Source organism: Malania oleifera, chromosome 13 (assembly GCF_029873635.1).
Source record: "Malania oleifera isolate guangnan ecotype guangnan chromosome 13, ASM2987363v1, whole genome shotgun sequence".
In the NCBI taxonomy this organism is placed as follows: Eukaryota; Viridiplantae; Streptophyta; class Magnoliopsida; order Santalales; family Ximeniaceae; genus Malania; species Malania oleifera.
In genome coordinates this window covers 62,262,106-62,289,113 of record NC_080429.1, presented here as the reverse complement: position 1 = coordinate 62,289,113, position 27,008 = coordinate 62,262,106, and the positions used below count along the sequence as shown (strand labels likewise).

Sequence of the window (27,008 nt, the reverse complement as noted above, 5' to 3'; positions counted from 1 at the left end):
GGATCCTACAACCAAAATTGAATGGGGAAGAAAAATTTTAGCTCAAGAAATTGAAACAAATGGAAAATACTTAGGGAAGTTTTAAACTATATCGTGACTTTTGTGCCTATAAATTTGCACGAATTGTTAAAAGGTTTCTTGCTTTAAATAATAATTAGGGAAAATGGAAGTTTGTGGTGGAAACGGAGTCTCAACAAAAAATATTTTTTGGTATGAATTTCGTAAAAAATAAAAAATTCTTTTTGTAGAAATTAAAAAAAAAAAAAAGGTAGTGTCTTGCAAACAATTCCTGTAAGAGTTGAATCCTGGTGTGCACAATCCTTACAGGAGTCAACCCCACGCGAGAGCAAAGTAGTTGGGCGCAAGATATCTGTTAGAGTTGATCCCTACGAGAGTGGAATCATCGTGTAGACAAACAAGAAACTAAAACAAATGGAAGATACTTAGGGAAGTTTGAAACTATTCTAGAATTGGAGAAGAATTGAAATATTATTTCTTATTATTATAAAATTAGGTAATATATGAATCTCTTATAGACTACAAGGATAATCTAAAAGGAAAGAATAATAAATAAAAAGAATAGAAAAAAAGGAAGGAATGACAATTGCTAACAAATCACCTAGAATATCTCCTAAGAATATATCCTAGAATATCTCCTAAGATTATTTACATAATTATAGAAATTTCTCCTATAATCAAGGAGAGTAGACTTACATAATTACAAAAATTTCTCCTATAATCAAGGAGAGTTGACTAGATAAAATTTAAAACTTTCCAACATTGCCCCTCAAGCGGGGTTGAAGATGTCTTCTATAGCCAGCTTGCCAATCAAATTTTCCAATTGCTTCTTTGGTAGTCCTTTTGTTAGTATATATGCTACTTGTTCAGTAGTAGAGATATAGGGTAAACAAATCAGTCCACTGTCCTGCTTCTCCTTTATAAAATGCTTGTCGACCTCAACATGTTTTGTTCTATCATGAAGCACTGGATTGTGAGCAATGGCTATGACAGATTTGTTATCGCAATACAGTCTCATAGGTAGCGGATTAGTGACTTTCAATTCTTCAAATAATTTTTTAATCCACAACACTTCACAAACTCCATGAGCAACTGCTCTAAATTCTGCCTCTGCGCTACTCCTAACTACCACATTTTGTTTTTTGCTTCGCCATGTAACCAAATTTCCACCAACAAAGGCCCAATAACCAGAAGTTGATCTTTGATCGGTTATACTCCCATCCCATACTGCATCAGTATATACCTCAACTTGTAGATGTCTATGGTCTTCAAACAATAGACCTTTTCCTGGAGTTCCCTTTAAATATCTCAGGATTCTATAGACTGCATCAAAGTGGTCAAGCCCTGGTGAGTGCATGAATTGGCTTACCATACTGACACCAAAGGCTATGTTAGGACGTGTATGTGATAGATAAAGTATCCTTCCAACCAATCCTTGGTACTGGTCTCTATTGGTTACTTCCTCAAGCTTGGCAGGTTGTAGTTTAATATTAGGCTCTATAGGTGTCTCAGCTGCTTTAACCCCTAGTAAACCTATTTCTCCAAGCAAGTCAAGCACAGATTTTCTTTGTGAAACAAAAATACCTTTTCTTGATCTTGCAAATTCCATACCGAGAAAATGCTTCAAGTCACCCAAGTCTTTAATCTCAAATTCATTGGCAAACATCTGTTTTAATTTCTTAAGTTCCTTGCCTTCATTACCTGTCAAAATAATATCACCAACATAGACAATTAGAGTAGCAACCTTCCCTTCACTTGAGTGCTTATAGAACATGGTGTGATCAGCTTGAGCTTGGCTGTAAACATGACCCTTTATAGCCTTCCCAAAGTTTTCAAACCAAGCTCTCGGTGATTGCTTGAGCCCATACAATGATTTTTTCAATTTACACTCCTTATCCCTGCCAATATTACCTTAAAAACCTGGTGGTAATTCCATAAACACTTCATGCTCTAGATCTCCATTTAGAGAAGCATTCTTTACATCCAATTGGTGTAAGGGCTAGTTAGAATGTACAACTAAGGAGAGTAACATTCGGATTGAGTTTATCTTTGCCACTGGAGCAAAATGTTCTTGATAGTCAATTCTATTTTTTGTATAAATCCTTTTGCAACGAGTCTTGCCTTATATCTCTCTATATTGCGATCATCCTTGCATTTAATTGTTAACACCCACTTGCAACCAACAATTTTCTTTTCCTTTGGTAAATCAACAATTTCTCAAGTACTGTTGTTTTGAAATGCATCCATATCTTCAAGAGCTACTAACTTCCAATTCGGATGATCCATAGCTTCCTGAATGGTCCTTGGAACAAATAGGTGAGAAATATTGAATGTAAAGGCCTTATGATTATGTGATAGTCTATGGTATGATAAATATTTGGCAATGGGGTGTGTGGTACAGGTTCTAACTCCTTTCCTAATGGCTATAGGTACATCAAGGTTAGTAGATTGATCAACTAGAAGTGTAGTAGAGGGATTACCTGGGATTTGCAAATGACCAGTTTTTGGAGGTGATGATTGATTCTGCTTTGAAATTGTGTGATCATCCTTAGTATTAGAACAATACTTGCCTCTAGTATAAACACGAAGCTCAGAAGAAGGATTATTATGTAGCAATTCTCCCCCTGTTTGTGGTTCCCTTATGCTTTGTATAGGCAGATTGGGATTTCCATTTTTTTCACTATTTAAAATTTTAGTTCCTTGAATGTTTTGTAGAGGGATGACAATGTGAAGGAAAACATTAGGCATTAGTATAGAAGTTTGCCAAAACTGATCTTCACTACTCTCTTTCTCCCCCTGAAGATAAGTTTGGTTAAAATAAAACTGATTTTCAAAAAAAAAAAGACATCCATATTGATGTGAATTTTTTTGTTTTTGGATTCAAACATTTGTACCCTCTCTTATTGGGAGCATATCCAAGAAACATACATTTTTCAGCCCTAGGATCAAGTTTAGATCTAAGATGAGCTGGAATATGAACAAAAACAGTGCATCCAAATACTTTTAGAGGCATATAAGAAATTATCCTATTATCAAGAAAATATTTTTTTAGGCATGCCAAAGGAGTGATATACTGCAGCACACGAGTAGGCATTTTATTAATAAGGTAACAAGCAGTTAGAATTGCATCCCCCCACAAATATTTTGGAATATGCATAGAAAATATTATAGCCTGTGCAACCTCAAGTATTTGATGATTTTTTCGTTCAGTGATGCCATTTTTTTTGTGGGGTGTCACGACACGTGGATTGATGTTTAACCCTCTGTCTTTCAAAAAATTTCCCAAAACTTGGTTGAAATATTCTGTACCATTATCTGTACGAAGTATGCCTTTTTTTTTTTTTTTGTGAAATTGATTTTCGATCATACTATAAAAATTCTTGAATAATATTTCAACTTAAGATTTTCCATTCATCAAATATACCCAAAAAATCTGAGTATGATCATCTATAAAAGTCACAAACCATTTTTTTCTAGATAACGTATTAACCTTAGAGGGACCCCAAACATAACTATGAATCAAATAAAAAGGTTTTGATGCACGCTAGCCTTTTGAATTATAAGGAACTCGATGAATTTTGGATAAATGACAAACGTCACAATGAAGAGAAGTACAATCCAAATTTTTAAACAGACTAGGAAACAAATATTTTAAATAAGAAAAACTAGGATGCTCTAATTTAAGATGCGAAAGCATTATTTGATCATGCACAGGGATTGAACTAGTATTACCACTCAAGCCCTGAGCTTGTTTATTGCTGAATAGGGTATCATCAAAATAATAAAGGCCATCAATCATCCTAGCACTGCCAATCATCGCCCCCTGAGTTCTGGACTTGAAATTCACAGTGAGAATCAAAGAATTTTATATGACAGTTAAAATCACTAGATAATCTACTAATAGAAAGAAGATTGCAAGTAAGTTTAGGAACATGAAGGACATATTTTAATTCTATTTTCCCAGAAATTTTATTTGAACCTGCTTCTGCATTGGATGAAAGATTCCCATATGCAATCCTAACCATTTTATTACCCGAAAAAGGATAAGATTGAAACAATTGAGATATAGTGGTCATATGGTCGGATGCACCTTAATCAATAATCCATGGCGCAAAGGCTAAAGAATTGGAATAGGCACTCGACATATTACCTATTTGGGCCAAGGAACCAATAGAAATACCGGATATCATATTGGATTTCAGCAGTTGAAGAAGTTGATCCATCTGCTCTGAACTTAGAACATTGGTTTGGGCTTCATTTGCTCTAGGAATCACTTGGTTGTTTCTAGGTCCAGGTTTGCTGCTCTTCCAATTTGCTGGTTTTCCATGTAGTTTCCAGCAGGTTTCTTGGGTATGGCGTGGCTTAGTACAATTGTCACACCATACTTGAGATTTTTGATTGGGATATGACCGTTGCATAGAGGCATTAGCAACAGCCAAAACAGTAGGATTAGCAGCAACCAAAGTCGAGTTCTCAATTGTTCAATCAGCCCCTTTTTTCTTTAGCATAACATTTCGGCGACAATCTTCACGTCTCGCTTCAAAACCTGGTTGTAATTACATAAACACTTCATCCTTTAGATCTCCATTTAAAAAGGCATTCTTTACATCCAACTGGTGTAAGGGCCTATTAGAATGTACAACTAAGGAGAGTAATACTCGGATTGAGTTTATCTCGGCCAGTGGAGCAAAAATTTCTTGATAGTCGATTTCGTATGTTTGTGTAAACCCTTTTGCAATGTGTCTTGTATTATATCTCTCTATATTGCCGTCAGTCTTGCATTTAACTGTAAACACCAACTTGCAACCTACAGTTTTCTTTTCCTTTGGAAAATCAACAATTTCCCAAGTACTGTTGTTCCGTAGTGCATTCATCTCTTGAAGAGCTGCTAACTTCCAATCCGGATGATCCATAGCTTCCTGAATGGTCCTTGGAACAAATAGGTGAGAAATATTGGATGTAAAGGCCTTATGATTATGAGAGAGTCTATGGTATGATAAATATTTGGCAACGGGGTGTGTGGTACAAGCTCTAACTCCTTTCCTAATGGCTATAGGTACATCAAGGTCAGTAGATTGATCAACTGGAGGTGTAGTAGAAGGATTACCTAGGATTTCCAAATGACCAGTTTTTGGAGGTGATGATTGATTCTACTTTGAAATTGTGGGATGATCCTTAGTATTAGAACGATACCTGCCTCTAGTATAAACACGAAGCTCAGAAGAGGGATTATTCTGTAGCAATTCTCCCTCTATTTGTGATTCCCTTATGCTTTGTACAGGCAGATTGGGATTTCCATTTTTTTCACTCTTTAAAATTTCAATTCCTTGAATGTTTTGTATAGGGATGTCAATGTTAAGGAAAACATTAGGCATTGGTATAGAAGTTTGCCAAAACTGATCTTCACTACTCTTTTTCTCCCCCTAAAGATAAGTTTGGTTAAAGTAAGATTGATTTTCAACAGAAACGACATCCATATTGATGTGATTTTTTCGTTTGTTTTTGGATTCAAACATTTATACCCTCTCTTATTCGGAGCATATCCAAGAAACACACATTTTTCAGCCCTAGGATCAAGTTTAGATCTAAGGTGAGCTGGAATATGAACAAAAATAGTGCATCCAAATACTTTTAGAGGCAGATTAGAAATTATCCTATTATTAGTAAAGGATTTTTTTAGGCATGCCAAAGGAGTGATATACTGCAGCATACGGGTAGGGCATTATATTAATATGGTAACAAGCAGTTAGATTAGCAACACCCCATCCGCACCCCCCCCCACAAAAAAAAAAATTTGGGAATATGCATTGAAAACATTATAGCCCTTGCAACCTGAAGTAAATGACCATTTTTCCTTTTAGCAATGCCATTTTGTTGTGGGGTGTCACGACAAGTGGATTAATGTTGAATCCCTCTTTCTTTCAAAAAATTTCCCAAAACTTGGTTGAAATATTTTGTACCATTATCCGTATGAAGTATGCTTATTTTTGTGTGAAATTGGTTTTCGATCATATTTTAAAATTCTTGAATAATATTTCAAATTCAGATTTTCGATTCATCAAATATACCCAACAAATCCGAGTATTATCATCTATGAAAGTCAAAAACCATTTTTTTCGGGATAAGGTAGTAACCTTAGAGGGACCCCAAATTTCACTATGAATCAAATAAAAAGGTTTTGATGCACAGTAGCCTTTTGAAATATACGGAACTCGATGAATTTTTGATAAATGACACACGTCACAATGAAGAGAAGTACAATTCAAATTTTTAAACAGATTAGGCAACAAATATTTTAAATAAGAAAAACTAGGATGCCCTAATCTAAGATGCCAAAGCAATATTTGCTCACGTAGAGGGATTGAACTAGTACTACCACTCAAGCCTTGAGCTTGTTTATTGCTGAATAGGGTATCATCAAAATAATAAAGGCCATCGATCATCCTAGCACTGCCAATCATCGCCCCCGAGTTTTGGTCTTGAAATTCACAATGAGAATCAAAGAATATGATACGATAGTTAGAATCACAGGATAATCTACTAGCAAATAGAAGATTGCAAGTAAGTTTAGGAACATGAAGGACAAATTTTAATTCTATTTTCGTGGAAATTCTAATTGAACTTGCTCATGCAATGGATAAAAGACTCCCATCTGCAATCCTAACCTTTTTATTACCTAGACAAGGATAATAAGATTGAAAGAATTGAGATAGTCATATGGTTGGATGCACCCGAATCAATCATCCATGGTGCAAAGGCTAAAGAGCTGGAATAGGCACTCGACATATTACCTATTCGGGCCAAGGAACCAATAGAAGTACCGGATATCAGATTGAATTTTAGCAGTTGAAGAAGCTGATCCATTTGCTCTGAACTTAGAACATTGGTTTGGGCTTCATTTGCTCTAGGAATCACTTGGTTGTTTCCAGGTCCAGGTTTGCTGCTCTTCCAATTTTGTGGTTTTCCATGTAGTTTCCAACAGGTTTCTCGGGTATGGCGTGGCTTATTGCAATAGTCATACCATACTCGAGATTTTTGATTGGGATATGACTGCTGTACAGAGGCATTAGCAGCAGCCAAAGCTGAGTTCTCAACTGTTCCATCCGCCCCTTTTTTCTTTAGCATAACATTTTGGCGACAATCTTCATGTCTCACTTTAGAAAATACCTCTCCGATTGAAGGAAGAGGCTTTCTGCCAAGAATCCTCCCCCTGACCTCATCAAACTGATCATTGAGTTTAGCCGATAATTTAAAATTCTTGCATTTTTCACCATTTTCTTGTTGTAGTTGCAATTATCAAGGTTCTTCCATTCTTAATTATTGAATAGATCCAAGTCTTGCCACATTCCCTTAAGGACATTGAAATACTTAGTCACACTATCTTCCCCTTGTTGGGTCTTGCAAATTTTTTGCTGCAATTCATAAATTTGGGAATAATTTCCAAGGTCAGAATGCATCTGACTAACATTATCTCAGGGTTCTTTTGCAGTAGGATAGCACATGTAATTAGCATTGATATCTTCATCCATTGCATTCACAAGCCAAGCCATAATCATGGAATTTCAGCATCCCTTATAGTATATATGATGGGTCTGCTCTGTCAGGGGCCTTGGTTTCACCAGTAAGGTACCCAATCTTACTTCTCCCGCGGATATACATTCGAACTAACTGAGACCATCTCAAGAAGTTGGCTTCATTGAGACCGATATTTGTGATTTGGATTGAATGGGGTTTGGAATGGGTTGCCTTGGTTTCAGTTTTGGTGTTGAACACAGGTTCCGGTTTGGCCATGGTGTTAGTTTCAGAAATTTCAGACATAATGGAGGCTGAACAGAGTTAAGACAGTGAGGTCTAGGTTTTAGAGGCTATGACTGCCAAAACAAAAAGAAAACTAGGCTCTGATACCATCTAGAAGTGGAGAAGAATTGAAATAGTATTTCTTATTATTATAAAATTAGGTACAATCTGAATGTCTTATAGACTACAGGGATAATCTAAAAGGAAAGAATAATAAAGGAAAGAATAGAAAAAAAAAGGAAGGAATGACAATTGCTAACAAATCTCCTAGAATATCTCCTAAGAATATATTCTAGAATATCTCCTAAGATTATTTACATAATTATAGAAATTTCTCCTATAATCAAGGAGAGTTGGCTGGATAAATTTTGAAACTTTCCAACAACTATATCGTGGCTTTTGTGCCTATAAATTTGCATGAATTATTAAAGGGTTACTTGTTTTAAATAATAATGGGGGAAAATGGAAGTTTGTGGTGGAAATGGAGCCTCAACAAAAAAAAATATTTTTGTTGTATGAATTTGGTAAAAAATAAAAAATTCCTTTCGTAATTTAAAAAAAAAAAAAAAAAGTTAGTGTCTTGCAAACAAATCATATAAGGGTTGAATCTTGGTGTGCACAATCCTTACAAGAGTCAACCCCACGTGAGAGCAGAGTAGTTGGGCGCAAGATCCCTGTCAGAGTTGATACCTACGAGAGTGGAGTCGTTATGTAGACAAACCCCGGGGAGTCAACCCTTGAAAGAATAGAGTTCTCACGCGCACAATCCTTTTGAGAGTTAAGCCCATAGAAGCAGAGTCCCTGTGGGTTTGACTTGCTGTGAGAACGAGTGTCCCAATGGGCATAATCCTTGTAAAAGTCTCCCTATCTGCGAGAACATAATCTTTTCGTGTGCTATCCCCATTGGTGTCAATCCCCTACTAGAGTGGGTTTAGGAGCCGACCCCCGTGAGAGCAGAGTGCCTGTAGGAGCCAAACCTTTGAAGCAAATCACCACATGCCCAATCCCAACACCAATGGTTTCCCATGACAACTAGCTTGGTGATGTGAATCCTATGAAGAACTAATCTTTGCACTTAAAAAATTTTTCTTTCAAAAAGTCGAGGCTAAATGTCTTTTTTTTTTTCTTTTTCTTTTTGTTTTTAGCTAGTGAAGATTTGGTGTGGGATTGTAAGCTTAAAATTGAATGGATTGTTTTGATCCGTTTAGAGGCCAATTCTAGAGAATTGAGCCAAACGTTTCTTGTCTTAAGCCTAATTGATTTAGGTTTAGTTGCATTAATGTGGGGGCTTATGTTTATATTAGATTTTTTGTTTGTATCTTCGTATGAATATTATTGATAGAGAAGCTGGGGACAATTGTAGAGAATCTAAAGGACATAAGACTTTTATTTTTTAGGTGGAAAATAGGATTATTGTGCATTGCAATTGCTTAAAACATTAGAGAAGAAAATTTGAGCCATAATAGGTTGGAAACAATGCTTTCTCTTGCGGAATGATGCTCTCTCTTTCTCTCTCTTAGGAAGCTCAATATGGTTTTCATAGAATTAGTTGATGCTAAAGTCTTTGATTTAGATCTAAGGGAAGACCTTTGATATGAGATTGGACAAGGTGGGGGATCATCTTTTCTATTTTTACTTGGCAATAACTTATCTCATAGCAGGTGGGTAAAATTCTTGAATGGGGTACGCTTGTGATTTGCTGATGGGTTTTCAAATTTTGTTCGTTCGGAGAGAGGATCTTAAAGTGACAATTTAAGAAATCAAAGCAGTGGGTGAAGATTAGGTTGACGAGGGTGGGGAAATACCTAGAGTTAAGATTTAGGTGGAAAGGTAAGAAGTTTTTAGCATTTATTCTTTTTGGCGCAAAAGGTGTTGGTTGATCTTCGCTATTGGCTCTTTGCCCTAGGCTCTGAACTTTTTTAAGGTGGAGTGTTCGGAAGTAAAAATATAGACTATAGAGATATCTCCTATCCCTTCCTATCCTCTTTTACAATATGTCCTCTATAGTGCACCTTGTTTTTGGAAATTCAAAGTTTACCCCACTTTTACTCTTTTTCTCTACCATGCATTGTTTATATGGTCGCATTTAAGAAATTTATATACGCGGGAATTTTTTCAAAACATTTGAATAACTTCTCGTGTGGAGGGCTAAATGTAAATTTGTAAAATAACCTCTTTGCCTTGGACTATTGAATTGACCAATGTTGAACTCGCATGTGCATAATAATGAATTAATTAATAATTATATTACATTTGCATTCTTCCAGGAAGTCAATATTGGTGGGACATGTCAAGATTGGGCATTGAGATACATTATGTGGTCTCTACAAGTCCCGGTCTTGGGATGTTCCAGAGAGTGTTGTCTTGGTGGCTCGAATCTAGATTTGCTAAAGGGAGTCCCTATCCCTTAGCTTTTTTTTAAGCTTATTAAGCGTCAACTTGTCATTTGTGGCGTTTCTTTTTTTTTTTTTCCTCATCCTAACCATGGGTCATGACTAGATTTGCTTATAAATCCATTTTTTTTCATTAATTAAGATATGTCATGTTTGTTTATTATTGAAGGATGATATCTTGCGACATTTTGCTTTTGCCTTATAAATACCCTCGATTATTCTTCAGGGGGGGGGGGTGTCTTTTGTACACTTTGAACATTAAGCTCTCTCTCTCTCTCTCTTAATCCCTTCACTTTGGATTTCCACTAGTTTAGGGAATCACTTTAGTGATTTGAGTACACTAAAGTGCCATAACCCACGCTTTAGCTTTTTGGGAATTGCTTGGTTCTCCTATGTGGGCCCTCTCCATAACATCCATTACTTTTGTGCAACAAATCTCTCCTCCTTTCTCAAGAACCCCCTCCACACAGCTTTGACCCCATCCAAGAACTTCTAAAAGTATCATAGACTAAAACCATCATGCCTAAAAGCTTGACCTCAATTCATGCCAAAGAACTCCTAGCATGTTATTGCTTAAAATAGGTCACTATTACAATCTCTGTATTGTAGGCATAAAGAAACACTCTCTTGAAAACAATATTAATCTATTTAATTAAATTCAGGTCTCTAATAACTACTTCATTTATTTCCAATTCTTGAACCACATGCCTTCATCTCCTACAGTTTGCGACCCCATTAAAAATCCTAGATGTACAATGCCCATCATTAGCCTGTTTAAATATAACATTCTAGTTATGTGTGCTCATAAATTTGTAATATTCTAGCTAAGTATGCCCATAAATACTAACTTACTCTTTCCCTTGATCCTTCCATTTTCACACTCTAAAGCTCATGTTTGACTTGTCACCTCATTTTTCTCCTTAACCAACTCTCCATCTTTATAGAACTTCTCCCTTAAGTATTATAATGTGGAAAAATGAAAGTTTAAATTGAATTGTAGAAGTTGGCCCCTTCTATTAATTGGGGAGATAGCTAGTGATAAAGAGGGTGGTTTATTGGTATTATGAGTGTTCTTAGCTGCAATTCCAGGGGTTTAGGGGATGTTAATAAGCATAAAGAATTTAGAGAAATTATCTTCAAAGCCGCTCTATGTATTGTTTTGTTGAAGGAAATCAAACTTCAATTAGTTGATGGGTGTTTGAATTACGTATTTGGGATATGAAATTTAAGGATTGGGAGCGCCTTCCTTTGTCTTGGGCTTGTGGCTTCAAATTATGGTGTGGGATACTAGTGTACCACTTGAGTGGATAATCTTTCCTTATTTTCAGTCCCATTGTTTTGTTAGCCTTTTATTATATTCTTGGTAGGGTTCTAGCATGAAGTATTTGGTAGATCCAAGCATTTGCTCATTAAATTAAGTTTTTTAGAATGCAACTTCCCTAGACCAAATGCCCCCCCTCCCCCCTCTTTTCGACCTACACACCACCTACTAACTAACCAAATGATCTTTCTTAATCCAAAATCATGACTGAAGAAACTCTCTTGTGATTATCTAACAGTCCCAAGCTACTCATTAAAAAAGCAGCCTGTGCACAAAGCTCCCGCATATGTGGGGTCCGGGAAAGGCCCGAACCACTATAGATTTATAGTACACAGCCTACAGGAACTATAAAAAGCAGTGTTTTAAAAGGCTCTCCTTGAGGCTTGCCTTAATGAGATGTATCTAAAATGCCATGAGGCTCAATCTAAAATACTAAGCCCCAAAAAGGCCAACAGATCACACAATGGGGTTTATGTATCTGTGCAAAAGGCATGGCTTTTGCACCTTTTTAGTTGAGACTTAAGCATTTTGACTGTGTCAATCTCAAGTTAGATTGGGCTAGAAAATTTTAAGTACATATTTATATGAAAGGAATGCCATAATATAAGTTGATTTCCAAAAATCTAGAACCCCAGCCTTTCCAAAATAGTTGAGAGTTGCATCTTAAGTCTTGAAAACAATTTGCACTTTGTAAATGTTATAGCTTTATCTTGACAGAATTTATTTCATGAATTCAAGCTAGTTTCTTTTTTGGAATAGCCAACAAGAAATTTACAAATTATATTTTATTTTAAAACATTTTATTTGTAATTTTCTTAATTTTTTATTTACTTTTGAAAATATATATAATTTGTTTATAATTTTTTTTTTTTTTTATCTAAAAATGAAATATTGAAAGGGTTTTCGTGCAATGCCTTAGGGCTTATATGTCACATTGTCACCTCTCAAGGGTTAAAACGCCTCAGCTTATGCCTTCGCCTTTTAAAAGACTGCTAAAAATGGACTAAAAATAAGTAGGTATAGTAGGAGCAGAAGAAAAAAAAAAAAACTTAAATACACAGTTCCTTTAACTCTTTTCATCTCTAATATTGCGGCTTTAAAAACAATACATGCAATCCATGAAGAGAAAGAGAAAAAGGGTTAACCTTCTCAAGTTAGAAAGAATTTTATTCGCACAAATTTTAGTCCTCTTAATTTCTCTAAGCATTTTCCAATTAATTTTATTAAATGTTCTAATGCACATGTATATTGAAAGCAAGGTGAAAGAATGAATCATGACTGTTCTATTCATTATAAACTTGTCATTTAAATAATTAATAGTAGACTACACTTACTTACCGAACATCACACTTTTTCTACACACAAGACTGAATAAGGGTGATACAACCACATGAAGAAAAAAGAGCACTTTTCCATTCATCCAAATGCCTAACCAGTTTCTCTACAAGAGCCCAAAACCCCACCTTCTCCACTCTCATTTGTTCGTGCAATCTTAGTTGTGTCATTTGCACAGAGTTTGTGAAACTTTTTCTTGTGGGTTGAGAAAAGCTATATAAAAACATACAAGGAGGGCGAAAAATCAGCTAAGATAATTCAGAAAAACTCAAAAAGGAACAAATACTAGAAGTAAAAGGCAAGCTCTCAAAGCCATCTAGTAGATAAATTGTGGTTTTAAAAAAAGTGCTTGTATCTTTCTCAAGACAAAGTGCAAATTGTAAAACTGCATGCCACCACAAAATCTTCATGTTCTTACTATTTTAGAAACGTCTAAAGTGGGTTAGCAAAAAAGAGCCTGCAAAGAAGTAGGGCATTCTCAACACTTCCTGAACAAATTAAAAGCTTGTTTAATAATTTGTGGCTTTTATTTGGTTGGTTGTTTCGAATAATGTTAACACTAACAATAGTATGGATTGTTTTTTGGGATCCTTGTTGTGAGAGAGTTACCGGGATGTTGGATGGGTGGAAAAGTTGGTTTTTTCACTCTTGGGGTCATATAAATCTTATCCTTGCTTGTCTGCCTTTTATTCCTATGTATTAACTATCTATTTTCAAAATTCCTGTGAGAGTGGCTAATTGATTAGAGAGTTGATGAGGAATTTCTTGTGGTTAGTAGTGGGTGAGTGCAAGCAGACCATCTTTGTAATTGGGTGACTCTGGGTAGGTCCAAGAGGTAGGGAGGATTGGGTCTAGGTGACTTAGTGTCCGAAAACATTTCCTTGGTGGGGAACTGGTTGTGGTGCTGTCCTTTAAAATATCTCTTTTGCATAGGGTTATCTGCAGTTAAATTTGAGCTTCTTCAAAATAAGTGGGATGCTAAAGCTGGGGTTCATATTATTTTGTTGAGTTCTTTGAAATTAATATCCAAGATTTATCGTTTGTTTTTTCTTCATGCTTGGTTCAGTATTGGTAATGGGCAGAGAATCTGATTCTTGGAGAATCATTGGATTGGGGAGGCTCAGTGGGCTTTCACATATCCTTGCCTCTTTCGTTTATCTTCTTTTAGCGACTCCCTCATCTATGCTTTCATCCCCTTGCAAGAAAGTGGGCACTCTTGGGATTTTTATTTTGTGAGGAAGCTTAACGAGAGATAGAACAACGAACTTGCCCTTTTGATCAACGTGCTTAATTCTTTTTAGGTCTGCAGAGTGACAAACAACTCTGAGGTTTAGATTCCTTTGGAGTTTGTTTCCCTTGTTCTTTCTTTTCTCACCTAACTCACGCTCCTAATGCTCTTCTTTATTTGCTCCTTATCCTTTCATTTGAAAATATAAGGGCCCATTTAGTTGTGAAAAACATTTTTCATTTTCCATTTTTTTTTTCCAAAAAACTATAAAAATTGTAGCTTAATTATTTCTTTGTCAAGGTTGACTTTAAAAAGGTATAAATAAAATAAAGTGTTTATATGTGCAAAACATATTTTCATTTTTTAATTTCTTGATTTCAATATAATTAAAAAAAGTCCACTTTTCTGTGTAAGTTTGGAAAATTGGAAAACAAGGTAGCTTTTTGTAATTATTTAAAAATTTGAAATGTAAAATAAAACTATTTCCATAAGGAAATACTGCCAATACTGTTTATTGTTGTTTGTTTAATTCATATAAGGGTTGTAAAAATGAAAAACTAGATGAGTTTTGTTTGTAAATTTTTGGATGGAAAATGAAAGTTGTTTTCCACAACTAAATGGGCCCTAAAGTTCGCTCCAAGATTCTGGACATCAATCTTGGAAAAATAAATACCAGTGACTTGCTTCAGAAACATAGACCTAGAAATCTCTATCACCTCATGTGAATGCCCCTTGCTTCAAAGGTGGACAGAGTTGTTCTCACTTTTTCCTACATTGTCACTTCCTTTGGTCTCTTCGGAGCAAATTGTTTGGTATTTTTGGAGAGATTTGGGTTTGCCCTTCCTCCTTGGAGGCCTTTGGCTCTTTGTCATTTAAGGATTTTGGAAAGGGGAAGGAGAGAAAGGCAGTGTTCAATTATGGCTGTCATCTGATGTATTTGGTCGGAAAGAAACGCCAAAATTTTTAAGAATTTGGCGACCACACTTAACTTACTTTGGATCTGAGTATTGCTCCTTATGTCGCTGTGGGTTTGGGAAACTGGTTTCTTTTGGCATTTTCTCTAGCAGATTTACAGCGGGACTGGGTGGCTTTGCATGAGTAGAGCTGATTTGAGATCTTTGTTTTCTTGAGTTTTTGTTGTGTTTCTTTTCTTTTCTTTCGGTTTCTTGGGAGGATATCTTATCCTCTCTGATTTTCTTGTTTTTTGTTCTACTATTTTCATCTATCTCTAATAAACTTCTTGTTTATTAAAAAAAAAAAAAAAAAAAACAACAAAAGCCTTAATTTAAGAAGGAACTTTGGCCTCCCAAATACTATGATAAGAGTGAAAAAAAAGTCGTGCTCTCACGGATAACAAATTTGAATGAAAGATATGCAAAAAAAAAAAAAAGAAAAAAAGAAGAAGAAATAGAGGAGAAGTCCTCTGAAGAATCCAACACCCACTTCTGCACATTATACCTATTGGAAGGATGGCAGCTCTCCAACAAACACAACAAAGGCGATATCTCCTTCACCTCCCTATCATTAAGAGATCATCAGAAATGGAAATCCTGAAAAATATTCACGCCCATTAGACAGCAAGAAAGAAGAAACAATCCCATTATGCAATGGAGAAAGATGATACAAATAAGGGAAAGACAAGAGAAGTGCCCAATACCCCACCCATGGGTCTTCCGAGAAATGAATGCGTAGCCAATTGACCCAAAAATAGTTATCCAGAAACTCTGTTACCCTTGTGTACCCCAGATATTGTTATGATCATTCCAAAACGCGGTACATTTTCATTGTAGAACGTAAAATCTAACGATTCAAAGTTTTAATTCAATATTTTTCACGTGACAAAAGTGGAGAATCATCACAATTTTTTTGTTTTTTTTGTTTTTCTGTCATTATTAATCTATTCCACGACAGAAAATCACTTCTGGGTTTAGAACACATCAACTCTTTCTTCAGAAGCGCACAAATGTTAACTTGGTAATAAGTTATTTTGAAGAGCTGCATGGGAGTAGTAGCAGTTGATTAATGGATGAGCAAGCATGTTTAGAATGCAATATCTGTATAACATAAGTTCATGTTCGTAATTTCTTTCTCCTTTTGCTTTCAGGAAGTGGTCATTGTGTTGCATGTGCTCAAAAAATCTCTGAAGCACTTGGCTTTGCAAAGCTATCTGGGTTTTGTGAGTGGCTTTCTTTTCATCCAGTTAGTGCAGAGTGGGATGCGAACTTGGATATCAACCGTCCTCAGAAAATGATAATTTTTGCTCATCACCATAATGTTCTTAATGGAGTACAGGTGAACAAATTTTCCTTTTCCAGACCCCGCATACGCGGGAGCTTTGTGCGCTGGGCTGCCCCCTTTTTTTTTTTTTTTAGGTTCCTGTACAAAAAATATTAGTTTACACATTTTTTATTTGAAAAATGTCCATTTATGCTCCATTGTTGCAAGCCACAGATTAGTGCTTGGGGATGATTCTTGAAAATTTTGTCATATTTCTTGTTGGCAGATACATTTTTACTCCATATTCTCTGTGGGACATACTTTTGACAAAATGTGTTTAAAGCTGTATTGTCTCTTTCAATTCTTCTGGAAGTTTGAAAACAATTATGGGATTACACTAGGAAAACAGTATTTTCACCATACATTATCAGAATGTTCAATCATATTTTATTTATAAAGCTGTAGAGTTTGGGTTTGCTGAAGTAGAAACTGCAATAGGAGCAGGCAGCTAATCCTGCAGTAAATATACAGATTTGTTTGATGTTTAAAGCCTTTCTTATGATGCTGAATTGTTTTTTATGTATTTAATGAATTTCTCTAAAGATGATGCAAAAGTATTTGCCCTTTTCTTTGTCAATTTTTAGGCTATAAATCTGTTAAATTTACAATCCGTATCTAGAAAATTTTCATTGCATCTTTTATGATGATTTAAATGTTTTTCAAGGAAATGTTAAATACACTTGGAATAAAATGTGTCGAACTAATTACTAACCATCATATTTAAATGTTTTTCAAAGAAATGGTAAATAGACACTTGGAATAAAATGTGTCGAACTGATCACTAACCATCATCTTTTAAAGATTTTTCCCTTTTTTTTTTTTAAAGAGAACTAAAGACCATGCTAATTTTGAATGACACTGTTCTGTTGTGGAGGTTTCTTTGAGGATTTTGGAATAAGTTGGTTCTTAGGGTGCATTTGGTAAAATTAAGTGTTAAGTGCTGAACACTTATTTCAAATATGATTTTGTGAACCAGTTTTGAATTGAACTTGAACTGGTCATTGAATCTAAAGTTTGAATTATCTTAGCTGTTTGGTATCTAATATTTGAATATGTGTTGTTTTTCATTTTTAATCATCTTAATGCTTAGGAACATAGATATTTGATAAAATTAGTAAGCAATTGCATAAGCTGAAGTTTTTAATTTAACATAAATAATTTTTTCTTGATATTTATTTAATTAATAATTATAAATAAAGATTATAATTTATTGTTGTACAAATATAATCTTTATTATTTTAATTTTAATCATTTGGATATTGAATTTTTGTCATTTTCATTTTGTAAGGGATAAAATTAGATTAGAGACCTCTGAGTCAGAATCAGACATATTTTTATATTTGGTTCTAAGAACCGCCACCAAACGCTTTGATGTCTAACCGGTTCACTTATTTAGCGAACATGTTAGAGATAGACTCTATTAGATTTAACACGAAAAGCACCTGTGCATAAGTGGTTCCAAGTGATTCCTTAGTGATCATTCAAATAAAAAACACCCGTTTGGTTTTACTAGCAAATTCGTCTGATGCATTGCAGTGTTGTTCAATTTAGCAAGTAGATGCTTTATTAAATCAGTAGAACCGAAGGTTATATTGAAGCACAGCACAAAATTTGGTAGTGAGTACATTATATGTAATTAGCCTATCACTTAAAAAATATTCCTTAAGAATAAATATATAAAAGTAAAAGTTGTGTTAGGGTTGTAAATCATAGTGTTTGAGAAAATACCCTTAACTTTTATTAAATTTTGATATCTATAGCTGGCCCACAGCTTAGGAACTTAAGCTTTTAGGCAAATTGTGGCGTCAAAGCTACGGTTAGTAGGAAGTCCTATGCTCTAGTCTTGTTGCTAGAGTTTTCAGTATGTTTGTTAAAAATTGCCCTATTCCTGTTAATGGGTGTTATCAGTTATCTGTTCACCTCTCCACATGCAATGGGGTTGCACATGTGGTGGAGTGCTAGGGGTTGATATCCATTGTTGACCAACAACCTGAGGGCCGAAGCTCTAAGGTAGCTGTGAAACAAAAGATAACTTTTGTAAGAGATCCATGACTATGCATGCCTATTAGATAATAATTGCTATATCAGCTCATGCCTCTCAACATATCCTGATTACACCCTTATCTCCTAACATAGATTGAAATTCTTATTGTTATAATAGGAGTAAAACTTAAAATTTTATGAAATTTCAACTTGAAACTCCATGAAGTGGTTCTAAACTGGTATCCTGCCTCTATAGATTTTTTTTAGGTAGGATTAACATGAGAAGATTTGAGGAAATCTATGGTAAAAGTGTTATTTGACAAGAATGTGTTGATACAGTTGCTATTATGAGACAAGCACATGTAATTATGGATATTTTATGGAAGCTAATGGTTTTTTTTTTTAAATGCTATGCTTTAAACTCCAATTGCATTTGCACTTTTATGTAAGGTATAGATAGAATAAAGATGAAACTTTAACTTTTTAAGGCTGCAAAATTTTTGTTATCTGATTCTGAAAGTTAGATTTGGATTTCCTAATTTGTTTTGGGGAGTGTTTTGTTAATAGGAATAGTTTTTTTTTTTCCTTTTCTGACTATAGCTTTATTGAGTTACCATGCTCTTCTTGGCATTTGAATGATCATGTCGGTGCATCCATCTTCATGTAATTCCTGTTGTAAAGTTTCTTGTTTTGAATTGCTTAGGAGATCCTATGTAAGAAAGGAATCGGCTTTGTCCGCATTGATGGGAAGACACCTGAAAGAGATAGGCATTCTGCTATAGTCTCGTTCCAGTCATCAATAGAGGCTTGTACACATTTTCCTTTGCAGTTTCATTTAAATATGTTGGTTGCCAAAATATTCTTTTTGTTTTTGTTTTTTGTTTTTTTTTTTTTTGCCTGTGTGGATAAACCTTTTTCTTTACTAAGGTTTTATTATTTCTAAAAACGTGCTGTATGTAGCTGATTGAGTATAATAAACACTCATAACTTAACTTTCCTTTAGTGCAGCATCTGCTGCCTTTCTTTGTTTTGATCCAGTGATGATTATGCCCAAAGAATAATGCGGTAGTTGTAGCACAGCTTTGGGATGTCGATTCCACATGGAGATGGAAAAAAAAGGAACACAAATGGGCAAATAAAGATAAAAAAAATAGTAAATGATTTTTAAAGAAAAACAACTGACCTCTTGTTAGAAAGATTTAAAACTAAGATTATTTTTGTGGATGAAAAATCAAGTTTACAAGAGCCAAGGCATCAAGAATCCCTCTCACAAATCAGATAATCAATCTATTTTTAACCCATTGGTTTTCTCAACTAGAGATTTCACAATCCAAATCCCCAATCGGAAGATGTAGAATTACAAATCTTTGATAAATTTAAAAGTAAATTTTCGAAATATTATTCATCTTGTTAAAAACTCAAAAACTATTAACTTTGTTAACAAAATCTAACGAAGACAATATATCAGGAGACAATATCGCAGCAGAGGAGTAATTTAACAAAATTAATAGTTTGTCTTGAACATATTCATGGATCCTTACAATTCTATGGAAAAAGCATGACTGATTCCATGAAGAGATTCAGATATATGAATATTCAAGCACCAAGTAAAACCAATAATTATTGATGAACAATAAATAGAAAATATAAAAACATTGAAGACCAACAATATGGATTAAAAACAAATTGAAATACCTTTATTTGATCAAGTTCATCCCTAGCTCAGGCTAGGGAATTAGTTCCTCATAATAAGATGAAAGAAAAATAAACTCTAACGAAAACCTTCACCAAACCAAGACGGCCACTCAAAATAAGAGTTTTTTTTTTTTTTTTATATAGTTCTCCCTATAAAACCTTAAAAACGAAATAATAAAAAAATTTCGGAATAAATAACTTCAGGATTTTGGGCTCGGATTGCGACCCATTTTTGACCTAGTAAAAGTCCGAATTTGCAAAAGGCTATTTCAGGATAAATTGTAGCCCATTATGTAAGGTTTTCAATGCAACTTGAATCACCCAAAACCGATATTGGATGAGATAGTTATGATGAAAATACTGAACGGTGCGTGGAGACTCTTCCAAAACGGGATTCTATCATATCCAATATTCTTTTCTCCAATCTAGGTGGCTGATCTTCTTCATTTATGCTAAGGGTTGACTTCCAAATCTTCTTAACTTCATTCCTATGATAAAAATTATTGAAAATTAGTTAGAATTAAAAACTTTATAAAATGAAGATCAAGTTAGAAACTTACCACTAACATATTCAAATTGTCCTTATAAGTTAGCAAATAAACAAGAAAAAGTAATGTTCAGACTTCAGAGTGCACTTTTATGCACTCATCAAGTAACTTCTATGTGATGCTTCAATAGTTTGCTTGCCAAAAGTTGCATTCATTTGGAAGCATACATAATTTAGTAGGGGAGACCAATCTTAAACTTCTAGGAAATTGTGGAAATTTCCATCAACCTCAAAATTGAAAATGCAGCCAATTTCTGCCTTACAAAGCTTCCTTTGAAGTCTTCATGAATCATTTGAACATTGAAATATTGAAATTTCAATAAAATTTGTTGTAAATTTGACTTTAGAGCAAAATATCTTTTAAATTGAAAAATAATATTATGAACACTCTGGCACATGTGGGATAAACTCTTAACAAGTCAATTCAGATATTCAACTCTAAATAAAATCTGTTACAAGCACATAGTTATAGGCTTAATATGTTTGGGAATGAAGCAAACAAAATAAAGAAACCTAAATACCACTAGAATCTGCTAGATTATACTTAATAAAATATTATCATAAAAATATTGTGAAAATGGGAAAAATCGTAGAAAACAATCAAATTATGATTGCCTAGAAATTCAAAAAATTCGGTGTTCAGCTTAGGACAAGTGGTCATATTTTCCTAATCCTATTAAAGAAACCCTAACAACCTTAGATCGCTGAACATAATTCTTTCCATCCAACTTTTCGGTTGTTATCTGTGGCAGCCATGAAGGAAACATGTTTTTGGGATTCATAGACTCAATCTCAACACTCATAAACCAGACCACTCTCAAACAAGAGGGACAATCAAACTAATCGGGACAACCCCGAACAAGGTGAACCACAGAAACAATCATGGTCAAGCCACCAAAAAATTGATATAACACTGACTACTCGAAGAGACTCACCAATGGCCTTTGCTCACACTGAACAATAATTAAGGGATTATCATGAGTGCATGGTCGAAAAATATTGGATCTTTGAGCAAAACACATGCCAAACAGATAACATGTTGAGATTTTTGGTTAAATGAATGACCTAACACAACGAAAAGCCTCTCCCTTTATTTACAATGTATATCAAATACATTGTAATGACCATAAGACCCTTGCTAACTCTATTTTATTAACATAGCATTAACACACTAATAATACTAAATGACCAATACAACTATTAACAGTTTACAATTCAATTGTATACATTTAAGACTTGTGTAAATTGTGATGCTATGCATCTCATCTTTCTTATACATTTTATTGGACTTTGAATATTACAGGCCAAGTTGCTAGTGATCCACATTTTGGAACAAATGTTTTAAATCGCATTTGCTGGAGGGATTATTAATTATGTCAATTCTTGTTTAGCAAGTTGTAACTTGGTAGATGTTCCACTATTTTGCTTTCTGCATGTTGTTTTCACAAATCGATGATGGTGAAGTTTTAGGACATTTTTAAGGTCTAGACAAACAATGAAAACAGAAGAAGAAAGTTAATGTTCTTTCAACAGGTGATAGATTATTGGATCAGATAATTGTGTTTCCTGTTTCAGGTAAAGATTGCAATAATTGGTGTCACTGCAGCCTGCCAAGGACTCAATTTGACAATCGCTCAGCATGTTGTCTTTTTGGAACTACCCCAGATGCCATCTATATTGTCTCAGGTTAGTTTATGCTAAATCATTTTTTCCTTTAATCTTAGTTCTTGTTGTGCAACAAAATGGTTGAAGGTTGATGGAATGCTGATTGGTTAGTTCTTTCTTGCTCATTGTTGGCTGTAAGAAGAAGGTTGTGAAGAACAAAATGCAAGTGTTGAGGATGGTACAGAAGAATCGGACTATTAGTGCTAGCTTGCACCTATTCCCATTGGAAAATGGATGAGTATAGGCTCACAAATCTGGAACTGGCTGGAGTACTAGGAAGGCAGTGTAGGATATCCATCAAGGAAAACTGTATTGGGTTTTCCCTTTTTGGAATTGTATATGCTTCTGTAGGTTAATCAGAGAAGATGGTATATGATGGTATTGTTTATATGCATGCCATTGTATTAAAATAGTGTGGATATTGCAAAATGTGGGTCAAGTTATAATGCAATTCTGTTGAATAGACTAGGAATTTAGAGAGCACCATCATGCCATGATAGTTGATGAAAAAGAAAAATTGTCATGGAGCTTCAAATTTATCCAAATAGTGGAAATTCAAGATTTTTTGATGAAGAATACAACAATAATCACTGCAAAAACCATAAGGTCTCAGTACACAAGAGCAACAACCAAGCATTAAGTCCCACTTTTTCACCATTCATCTAGGGTCGTATCTTCAAAGTAAAAGAGTACACCAATCCTTTTCTGTCATTTCATGGATTCAGACAACATTCTCTAAAAGTTGGAGGGCTATCAGATTCCTGTTTACTACCTTTTCAATGCATTAAATTGCTGATAAACATAAATATCTTTCCTGCGCATATAGACACTGAAATGGTTCCAAATATTGAAAAGCAAAAACTCATTAAAATATATGAACTTAGACAAGTAATATACTAATAAGATATTAAACATGAAGCATGCATTAAATTACTGTAAAAACAGTGAAATTTAAAATAGCTGTATCTATTTAGAATAGTTGTTATTTTTTCATTGCTTCTATCTCAACAAAATCTCCCCCTGCCTGACCCTGGCTGGGTTTTCACAATAGTGAATGATGCTAATACACATTTGGCTTATTTTCAAGGGTGAGGACAGAGCTCATAGGCTAGGGCAAACCAGCTCTGTAAACATATACATCTTCTGCGCAAAGGTGCTTATTTTCTTCTCTCATAAAATTCTGAAAAAGTGTGTTTTCCTTCTTTCTTATAAAAGTTTGATGTGATGATCTTATAATGTTGAAGGGTAGTTTAGATGAATCACGCTGGCAGAATTTGAACGAGAGCTTGCGCCGCGTTTCATCTACAACTAATGGAAAGTATGACGCAATACAGGAAATAGAGGTAATGTGTTCTTGTTTTTGCCTGCTTAGAAAATACTTCTGATCATAGTCTTAAATTTCCATGCTATTGTCCAAATTTCTAGTTTCCATTACCCACAAAATCAATATGGCGATTAATTTCCATTTTACAAAATTTCTATAGAAATTTCCACAAATCACTTGAAATTTATTGAAATCTCAAATTTTCAGCAAAATTGGTCAAATTTTTACTATAGATGGAAATTTGCATGAAATTTAAATTTGAGATTCAAAACACAACTTGAAATTTCTCTCTTGATTGATCTTCTCTTATTGAAGCTAAAGAGAACTGCAAGAAGGATACGGGTAGCTTTCAGAGTTGTACACAACAACAACAACAAAACCAAGCCTTAGTCCCACTAAGTGGGGTCGGCTATATGAATCCTTTTCTGCCAATTTATGCGATCATGGACCATTTCTTTTGATAGATTCAAAGATATTAAATCCTTACTCACTATCTCCTCCCAAGTTATTTTAGGTCTACCCCTACCCCTTCTACTGCCCCCCACAGTAACTAAGTCACTCTTCCTCACAGGTGCACTATAAGGCCTACGTTGCAAGTGTCCATACCATCTGAGTCGTCCCTCCCTTATCTTATCTTCTATAGAAGCTACACCTAACTTACCACGAATATGTTCATTCCTTAATTTATCTTTCAATGTTATACCACTCATCCATCTAAGCATCCTCATCTCGGCAACTTTTACTTTTTGGATATTATGTTTCTTCGTCGCCCAACATTCTGATCCATATAGCATGGCTGGTCTTATAGCTGTTCTATAAAATTTCCCTTTCAATTTTAAGGGTATTCTACGATCACATAGAACACTTGAAGCACTTCTCCATTTTACCCAACCTGCTTTAACTCTATGCATTACATCATTTTCAATTTCTCCTTCAGCTTGCATAATAGATCCAAGGTATCGAAATCTACAAGTGTTATTTATTTCTTCATCATCAAGTTTAACTTTGTCTCCAATATTCCTCCTATCATTACTAAAATTATATTTCATATATTTTGTTTTATTTCTACTTATCTTAAAGCCTCTAGATTCCAAAGCTTCTCTCCATAATTCTAACTTAGTCTCTACTCCATCCCTAGTTTCGTCAATTAATACAATATCATCTGCAAACAACATACACCATGGAACCTCCTTTTGAATACTCTTAGTCAATTGGTCCATCACTAAAGCAAAAAGATAAGGACTCAAAGCGGATCCTTGATGTACACCTATGGTAATTGGAAATTCTCTAGTTTCTCCATCTATAGTCTTTACACTAGTCATTACTCCATCGTACATATCCTTAATGACATCGGTATACCTACAACATACACCCTTTTTTTCTAAAACCCACCATAGAACTTCCCTAGGTATCCTATCATATGCTTTCTCAAGGTCAATAAATATCATATGCAAGTCCCTCTTCTTTTCCCTATACTTTTCCATTAATCTTCTTAAAAGATAAATAGCTTCTGTGGTAGATCTCCCAGGCATAAAACCAAATTGATTTTCTGAGATCTTCGTTTCTAACCTTAATCTTTGTTCAACTACTCTTTCCCATAGTTTCATCGTATGACTCATAAGTTTAAATTATCTATATTTGTTTAAGAGATTTAGTTAATTTATCAAATTTTCATTTGTATTTATTGAATATATTTAATATCATTATTTTTTTACAGTTATTATACCTTATATACTACATGTGTCAGTCCCACATCAAATATGTACTAGGGAGATCTTGACTATATAAGGAAGGTTAGGCTTTATCTTGGTATCGTGTAACCGAGTTGACCAAAACAAAGAATACCTTGCTGGAGTTAGGCTAAGACCTTGACATGTGTCCTTGATGTATTTTATTTATAATATTTTAGTTCAAACCATGCAAGGGGTTTGTTGAAATGTTATAGATAGAGGAGAGAATGAGTAAAGAAGAGAAAAGGAGAAGAAGGAATGAGGAGGAAATATTAGGCGATAGTTTTTTCGAGTTTATGTGCAACGCTAGGCCTGTCATTTATATATTTATGAATGAGAAAACTTAATGACAAAAATACCCCTTGTCACACAACTTAATCACTGAAATCAGATATTATCTTCTAACACTCCCCCTCAGGCTGAGGATGTATATTAGCCTAACCCCAGCTTCTTACAAGCATTAGACTAAGAGGGCTTAAATAAAGGCTTTGTGAAAACATCATCTTGATCCACGAATTTCATTGAGGTACTCCTCATCACCGTCTTCAACACAACATCCCTTAAAAAAATGACACTTTACTTATATGTGCTTTATCCTCTCATGAAACACTGGGTTGCTAGCAATATAACTGGTGGTTTGGTTTTCAAAAAACTTATTATTGGCTTTGTTACCAAGGATCTGATATCTGGCATAAGAGACTTCAGCCACATAAGCTCACTCACAGTATGGGCCATACCTCTGCTTTAGCACTAGAATTTGCTATAGTAGATTGTTTCTTGCTATGCTAGGTAGCAAGATTTTTGATGAATAATTGCTTGGGTCAAGCAAAAAACTAAAGCTTATTTTGATCAAATTAAAGTTTATTCTCATATCAAAAAATTTGAACATGAATGACAAACTGATTTTTTATTTCCTGGTAAAATTGAGTAAATAGTAATACATTCAAAAATTCAAACCTTTCTTTTAACTAATAGATCCAATTCATATGTCAAAAATCATCCACAAAGGATACAAATGACTCTACATATACACTAAATATCTGAATGAATTAGAGAAAACAATGATTTAATGGAATACTTGACTCTAGGCGGAAAATATGTCCTAATATTTTTTCCCAATTAACATTTAGAACACTCAAAAAAAGAAACAAACTCAAACATGGGAAAAAACTTGTTTTGGTTTTTGAAGGGATGGATGACCTAAATATACATGCTACTGAATCAGAAAAACACCATGAGTAGAAATTTAGGAAGCCGTTTGATAAGAACTTGATTCCCTATATCACCATCGAAATAGTACAAGTGATCCTTCTCTAGTCCTCCAATCCTCGTTTGGAGATCGTGAATAACATAATGGGAAGGAAAGAAAGTTTGGTAGAACATTTATGATATTTAGTTAATTGATTAACTGATAATATGTGGAAGGGAAATTTAGGCACATATAACAATGTGGAAGAGGAATAGAAGGGACCTAAAGAATATTGCCACAACCAATAACTGGTGTGACTGAAGAACTGGTGCAAATAAGACTAAGGCTCGAATGTAAAGTTGTGTGGTACAGGGACTGAAACAAATTAGGAATACGGACTACTATTATAAGGGAGGAGGCACCATAATCAATAACCCACGGTGAGGAGGATGAAGTGGCTGGAGCCCCAGTTGCACCTCCACTGTAGCACTAGATGTAGGATAGTG

At 34.6% G+C, this 27,008-nt stretch overlaps 1 protein-coding gene across 4 annotated transcripts in view; it reads left to right on the top strand.

Annotated features, from left to right (window-relative positions):
- The window catches only part of LOC131146912 (uncharacterized), a 125,112-nt gene that overhangs the window by 58,270 nt on the left and 39,834 nt on the right, over positions 1–27,008 (top strand). For all 4 annotated transcript variants that reach the window (XM_058096757.1, XM_058096758.1, XM_058096759.1 and 1 more), the window contains 5 exons: positions 16,197–16,384; positions 19,056–19,157; positions 22,170–22,280; positions 23,347–23,412; positions 23,504–23,602. In XM_058096757.1, coding sequence (XP_057952740.1) covers positions 16,197–16,384; positions 19,056–19,157; positions 22,170–22,280; positions 23,347–23,412; positions 23,504–23,602 — 566 coding nt within the window. The remainder of the gene's footprint in view (positions 1–16,196; positions 16,385–19,055; positions 19,158–22,169; positions 22,281–23,346; positions 23,413–23,503; positions 23,603–27,008) is intronic.